The 7,342-nt window shown below is 58.3% G+C and overlaps 1 protein-coding gene across 4 annotated transcripts in view; it reads left to right on the forward strand.

The window, feature by feature from the left end:
* PHF2 (PHD finger protein 2) overlaps window positions 1-7,342 on the forward strand; it is a 40,893-nt gene that overhangs the window by 14,905 nt on the left and 18,646 nt on the right. For 3 of the 4 annotated variants that reach the window (XM_015569649.1, XM_006754440.2, XM_015569653.1), the window contains exons 5-9: window positions 2,451-2,637; window positions 3,463-3,625; window positions 4,567-4,654; window positions 5,083-5,189; window positions 6,702-6,793. In XM_015569649.1, coding sequence (XP_015425135.1) covers window positions 2,451-2,637; window positions 3,463-3,625; window positions 4,567-4,654; window positions 5,083-5,189; window positions 6,702-6,793 — 637 coding nt within the window. The remainder of the gene's footprint in view (window positions 1-2,450; window positions 2,638-3,462; window positions 3,626-4,566; window positions 4,655-5,082; window positions 5,190-6,701; window positions 6,794-7,342) is intronic. The other variant, XM_015569663.1, reaches the window with a different exon arrangement.

Consider the following 7,342-nt stretch of genomic DNA (forward strand, 5'->3'; position numbering starts at 1 on the left):
TCCCATCCGCCTCTATGCCACACTGACATATGCACACATGCTTATTACACACTTGTTCACATGCCGGCCGACACTTTTTAAAAATATATATTTTATTGATTTTATTTTTACAGAGAGGAAGGGAGAGGGATAAAGAGTTAGAAACATCGATGAGAAAGAATCATTGATCAGCTGCCTCCTGCACCCCCCACCCCCAGGGATGTGCCTGCAACCAAGGATGTGCCTCTATCCACTGAGCCAAACCGGTTAGGGCTGCGCACACTTTAATTAGCACCTTTAGCACAGTGGGATCATGCCTGAGCAGCTGCTCTGCTCCTGCCCGCTTCCCCCCACCCCGTGTTGGGGCCCTGTCCTGCCTGCTGTGTTCTCAGGGACGAGGTCCCTACACAGGGTGTCTGGCTGTCTGGGCCCACCTGGTTCCGGGGTCCTGTTTTCAGAGGTGGGTCGGATTCTGGCGCAGTCCTGTGTCTTTATGACCCTGTTCTCTCAGGACCACCTGCTTAGCTGTGCCCACCCATGCTGTGCACCTCTTGCCCCTTTGTCAGGTGCCCACTGCTCTCCAGCTGGCCCTTGGGACAGACCCAGTACACTCTCTCCCCATAAGGTGTGAGTCGATGATGGTTTAATTTAAGAACAGTTTTATTTTTGAATTATGTCCACCTTGCTAATTATAGAAAGCCCACAAAATAACAAAATAGCCCAGGTGCAAAAAGTCAGGTAGGAAAAAATAAGAGTTATCAAGAATCACATTGAGAAGTAAAATACAGAACTACCAGGAGCCATAGTGAAATAATGTAACTGGGCAATGGGCTTAATTTGAGCTTCCTGACAGCAAAGGCAAAAAGGGAAATAAGATGGGTTACGGTATCTGGAGAAAACGGTCTCCTATCTGTGTGTGTACAAGAAGGATGTTCTCCAAGACTGAGTTCTGAGGAGTGGGTTGCTTTGGTATCAAAGCTCACACTCATGTTGCCATCAACTTGATTGGCCTCTCTGGCCGAGAGATCTTCACAGAGTGGTACTGGGATGATTTGGGTGATGGAGCTAGGCCTGGGGCTTCTCCTTGGGCCTCTCATGGCCACTGCTTTGCTGGCAGAAAAATATATGGTGCTTCTGGTGTCCTCTGGTCCTGTCCAAGGACAGTGGGTGAGGGTGGGGGACATGTACACTTCAAACCAGGTTGTTCATGGTCATGGCGCCGGACCTATTGAATGCACTGGGACTAGGTTCCACGCCATTCAAGAGGGAGGAGGTACAGTCTCTGTTTCATCAGTGCAATCTGTCCTCAAAGATGGCTTCTGGGGCTGAAAAGTGGGGGCCAAACCCATGGGGTGTCTGAGCCTGCATTCAAGGCATCCTTATGTCACCTTCCCTTCTCTCCATGGGTTTCTGAAGGGCTTTGAAGAGCCACTGGCATTGGCGGCAGGTTTTGTACCTGAGGAGCCAACAGCAAGAAAAGAAGGACATTTGGGGCCATGTGGGGAGGTGGCAGTGGCCCCACTATTGTATGGGGGGTATGGAGAGTTATGAGCGCCCCAGGCTGGTGGGGCAGGGCCCCTCTCTTGTGGCGGTGCTGCGCCTGGACTGTGGACGGACCGGGAGGTGGGCACGGGCAGAGATGGGTGAAGAGGGTTCTCATGGGACATGGGGAGGGAGTCTAGTTTGGAAGAAGCCAGAGATTTAATTTAAAGAGGAGGGCCGGTGACTGAGGCCACTGAGCTCAGGGTGGCCTGACCTCTGACCTGTGATAGTTTGTATGGCGGCATGGCCTTCCATGCAGAGATGTGCGGATTCCATCCTGCCCGAGGCAGCAAGAGCTAGGAGACGGCCCTCACGGCAGCTGAGGTGTCCCTGCACAGGTGCTGCTGAGCTGGGCGTTCTTAATGCATCATTGTGCATTTTACCCAAAGCAGGGACGTTTCCTTGATACCCAAGGCTGCCTTCCCCGTTCTGCACATTCCCTGGCCGTAAGCTGGCTGGTCTGGTAGTGGCTGATGTGGCAGAGGGTCCCAGGCTCCTGTTGTCAGCACTGGAGATCGGTGGCTTTTATCCAGGCGAGACCAGGAGGCGCCTGGGCTGTGCATGAAGGATACTTGCTCTCAGCCCATCGTGCCAGCACAGTGTGGACCAACCCAGGAAACCTCCCTTTCTGGGTCTCCAGGACGAGCCTGTCTTCAGGGTGGATGGTCCTCAGGCCTTCTCCACACCCATCTGTGGGCCAGGAGACTAGTGTTAGACACTTGCCGCAGCCGCTCCTGGGGGCTGGGCTTGTTCTGCCTTCTGTGAGCCTCAGTCTGCGTATCTGTAAGATGGGAACGAGGCCGTGTAGCCAGGAGTGAGAAATGTGTGTGGGACATGAGTCTCAGGGCACCTTTCCCTCCCTGTCCAGGGCATAACAAACGTGGTGACACTTCCCACCTTGCTGACCCCTCTTCCTGTCCCTGCCCCAGAATGTCCAGCTTCGTGGAGCCGCCTGATATTGTGAAGAAACTGTCCTGGGTAGAAAACTACTGGCCCGATGACGCGTTGCTGGCCAAGCCCAAGGTGACTAAGTACTGCCTGATCTGTGTGAAGGACAGCTACACCGACTTCCACATCGACTCCGGGGGCGCCTCTGCTTGGTACCACGTGCTCAAGGTGAGCCCTGGGGGCTTGCCCCGCCCATGACCAGGTCACTGTGGGTCTGCAGGATTATCTGCAGTCTTCACGAGTACGAATCCCTGGGCAGGACCAGGGACAAGATATTTCTACCACTGGAAGTGTGGGGGACAGGGGCACCTCAAGACCAAAGCAACAGGCCTGCATTGCCTTTTTCTAAAAACTGGGACTCGTGAGGCAATCAGAGGTCCACCCAGGGGAGTGGTGACTGAGTGTTCAGTGGCCACTCTTATCCAGGGAAGGGAGAGCAGTGCTGGAAAGAATTCCTGAAAGAGTGGACAAGGGTGCTTGCTCTAAAGCTCCCCCTAAAGCAGTGGGGCTTTAATGCATCTGAGTGTCCCTGCAGACTGAGCAGGTCCCTTCCTATGTGTCCCTCAGTCTGTCTGCCCCGAGAGGGAGGGGCTCTGTGTCTCCTGGTGGGGCTGCCTTCCATCTCCAGCTGAGACACAGCCTCTCTAAGTACGGCTTTCCTGTAATTCATGAAACCAAGGGGGTCACAGCTCTGTATCCCCTTGGCACACATGGTACCCCTGTTGCAGCAGAGTTATGGTATGTGGGGTGGCGAGGGTGCCCAAACATGTTGGGGACTCCTATGCCTAGAACCTTCCGAACACACCGACTTCCGAACTTAAAACCCGTGTGGCTCCAGCGTTTGCCAAACGGTGGCCTGGGTAGGCTGAGCCAGGACCCAGCACCAGGACATGGAGGGCCCTGCCCAGGCCCCAGCATCCCGGAGTTGCGGCAGGCTCTGTCATCACGGAGCTCACATCACATGGCGAGCTGTCAATGGCCTCTCGTTGGCAGGGGGAGAAGATCTTCTATCTCATCAAGCCGGCTTCAGCCAACATCTCCCTGTATGAGCGCTGGCAGTCGGCCTCGAACCACAGTGAGATGTTCTTTGCCGACCAGGTAGACAAATGCTACAAGTGCACCCTCAAGCAGGGCCAGACGCTCGTCGTCCCCGCGGGTGAGTGCTCTGTCCCTGTACCTCGTACCCACCACTGGGGTCTGCCCCGGGAGGGCCCGTGTGGGTGTCTGCTGCCTTGTCCTGGGGCAGGCCCGTTGTGCAGTCACCTCTGGGGTCACTCAGGCCAAGAGCCCCAGCAGCCCCCAGCCTGGCTCTGCTCACAGAAGCTGGGCCAGGGCCCCCAAGAGCTGGGCCACGCTGTTTGAGGTGTTTGCTGATCTTGACATTTCAGACATCGTAGGAGGAAGCAGGACGTGAGCAAATAAGTGCCCTTCACAGGTGTCATAGTGCTTTACTCGTAAATATGTCCCCGTCTCTGACAGGCTTCCTTTTAAGAGGACATGATTACAGTCCTGTCGTTGCACCTTACAAATGAGTGGTTAACAAGTCCTTAGTGTCACCAAATAGCCGGCTGATGCTCAGATTTTCTGATGAGATCTCATGTTTCCATTGACTCATCTGCCCCCGTGCCTTTCTTGATCTAGGTACTCCCCCCGCAACACACACACACCTGGTTCCCCACAATCAGTTGTTTCCCAGTCTGGCCCAGGCTGCATCTCTGAGGATGATGTAGGGAGAACCCCAGCTCTCCCAGGAGAGGTGGCAGCCCTGCGTCATCTCCTTCTGTCCCTGCGTGTAGGGAGGGATTGGGAATGATGGGTAGCCTGACCCTGGGTGGTCTGAGCACGTCCCCTCCGCTCCCAGGCCTGAGTTTCCCCATCTGTACTGTTCAGGGCTGGATTGAGCAGACTGGGCCAGCTCGGACGCAGTCTCCTTCCTGGAGGGCCCACCCACTCAGTACACGAGGCCAGGCCAGAGGTCCTTCCATGGGTATCAGGTGGGCAGGGGCACTGAGTCCATGCTGGCCAGACAGGCCAGGCAGCCACCGAGAGCCTGGCGTGAGAACGCCGTGAAGGGCTAGCCACATCTGTCTCCCCCAGGCTGGATTTATGCCACACTCACGCCCGTGGACTGCCTGGCCTTCGCGGGACATTTCCTCCACAGCCTGAGTGTGGAGATGCAGATGAGGTAGGGCCATACCTGCCTCGGGGCTCCACCAGGCAGGGTCCCCACCATCAGTGTGATGCCACCTCCCCTGAGTGGCTGGGCCTCCATGATCGTGGGAGGAAGGAAAAGATGGGCCCTTGAGGTGCCTCGTGTCTGGACAGCCTCCATGGCCCATGAAGGGTTTGAAGTGAATGGAAAGGCCGAGCTGCCTTCTCCATAGGCACTGACCCAGAGGTCTAGAAGCCACGGCCAACGGGCACTGGGCACTGGGCACTCGCCCCAAAGTGATCCCCTGGTTCTCCTCACCACCCAGGGCCAGCAGGGAGGCCTGGCCAGGCATGGCCTCGGTGTGGCCTTGTCTGGCCATGGGTGTGGCACGGGCCTACCAGTGTTTAGTGTCACCTGCTCAGGGCTCAGAGCATTGAATAGTTCTTTGCTGTGGCTTCCAGAGCATACGAGGTGGAAAGAAGGTTGAAACTGGGCAGCCTGACCCAGTTTCCCAACTTTGAGACTGCCTGCTGGTACATGGGAAAGCACCTGCTGGAGGCTTTCAAAGGTACGTCCCAGCACCTTGGCCTTGGCCTACAGCTTCGGGCCATTTGTGTGTGTGTGGGGGGGTGGGGACGGGGGGCGGCTCAGGGACACCAGGAGGGGAACAGGGCTGCCCTCACGCAGCCGGGCAGCCAGACCCTGGGGCAGACGGAGCGCTGCCTGCAGGAGGCGGCCCACACTCCTCAGCCCCGGCTCAGTCCCCCTGGATGGGCCTGTGGGGCTGGACTGAACTCTGGCTGGGCCTGTGGGGCTGGACTGGACTCTGGCCTGTAGGGCCATCTGGCATTTCAGAAAGAGTGCTGCCACGTGGTCCCAGCCTGGCGTGCCTTCTGCTTGGTGGCCATGGCCTCATGTGGATACTGACAGGCTCAGTCGGGACATCCGAGGCCTGGGGGGTCTGGCTGGCCCTGGGCCACCAGCTGAGGGACTCCTGAGGCACCCCCGCTGTGTGTGTGTGTCCTGGTCCTGTGGGGGTCCACGGGGAGGGGCGGGCTCCAGCGGGTCCCTGACCTCCGAGGACATGGCGCCCTCAGTCCCAGGCCCTTGCAGGCCAGGCCGTGGGTGCCGGGGCTGCACCGACCCCCAGGTCCGCAGACTTTCCGCAGCCTTGTAAGGCACGGAGGACCTGTGCTGCCGTGTGCTCCTTTCCCAGCGGAGCCTCTGGAAGCTGCTCTGCTGAGCAGAGTGGAGCCCACCTATTGGGACTCTGGTTTGGGCTTTAGTTTCTCAGGAGAGGAAGCTGAAAATGTTTCTTAATCTGAGCCGGCTAGGTTTCATTGAAATTTGTCCGTTGAGCCCCAAATTCAGAGCTCTGAGCTATATCGTGGCAGAGGGAGCACCCTGCCCAGGGGGGTGTGGTGGGAGGCGGGGTGGGGAGTGTGGGTGGAGTCACAGCTGGCACTGACTGACAGCCCAGGAGGACTCTGGCCTGCCGTGCCATGCTGGGGTCCCCAGCCGCTCTGCCTCCAGTCCTCTGTGAAGGCTCATAGCATAGCTCTCCGGGGCCAGGAGGACGGAGGGAGCTGCCTCCTGCCAGGGAAACAATCACGGGTGGTGTCAGCTCTCTGGCAGCTGCTCTGTCCCTTTTCCATGGGGCTGGCCCCGGCCCCCAAGGGCATCTTTGTGATGGGCCCCAATGGGAACTGACCCCCCCCTCCCTGGTGTCTCAGCCGTGAAGGGGGCGATGTGAGGGTGGGGATCAGAAAGCGCTGAGGGATGCTTGGTGCGCACAACTCTGACCCCTGGCTGAGGTGGACCGGGGACCAGGCCGAGGGAGAGCCCGGCCACCTGTGTGAGAGGCCCGAGTGGGGACCGGGGGAAGCCAGTTCTGCCCTGAGGGCGTCCTGCATGTCCCCCAGGTTCCAAGAGGAACCGTTGGCAGTTGGGCAGGTGGCAGTGGGTAGAGGCCTCTGGAAGGTCTCCCACCCTCCACCCCACCCTGGGTGTGAAGTTGCCTGTGGGCAGCAGGTAAGGACCGGCCGTGCCCACCTGAACTCACCTCTCCATCTCTCCCCAGGTTCTCACAAATCCGGGAAGCAACTGCCCCCTCATTTAGTTCAAGGAGCTAAAATTCTCAATGGTGCTTTCAGATCATGGACAAAAAAGCAGGTAGGCCCTGTGCCAGGCGTGGCCCGGGGTGGGGGAGGATGGCAGGCGGGAAGCCGTCCCAGGGCTCATCTGCCTTTCTGGGGAACTAGTGTCTGAAGAGTAGGAGGTGCCAGCAGCCCAAGTCAGACAGCTGGGTGTGGGGTGTGGAAACGGGAGCGCGCTTCCTCCTGGAGCCTGGTCTAAGGTGGGGCAGGGGGGCCTAGAGATTGAGGGGGCCAGGCTGGTGGTAGAGACAGCACTGAGTGAACCCCGGGAGAGAGGCCAGGGAGCGGGAGGACTCTGAGCAGCCACTGACTGGCTGGCCAAGTGTTACACTGTAGGCAGGAGAGAGGCACTCCCGCTCAGCCCTTCCCGGCCCAGGCTCAGCTCAATCCAGCTTTGCTCTTCCTCCTGGGACTGTCCAAGGCCACCTGCAGGATCACTGTCCTGTGCCCCTCACTGTCCTATGCCCCCCACTGTCCTGTGCCCCCATATCCCTCACAGGAGCACTGTCCTGTGGCCCCCACTGTCTTATGACCCCCACTGTCCTGTGCCCCCATATCCCTCACA

This window comes from Myotis davidii, unplaced genomic scaffold (assembly GCF_000327345.1).
Source record: "Myotis davidii unplaced genomic scaffold, ASM32734v1 scaffold353, whole genome shotgun sequence".
Taxonomy (NCBI): domain Eukaryota; kingdom Metazoa; phylum Chordata; class Mammalia; order Chiroptera; family Vespertilionidae; genus Myotis; species Myotis davidii.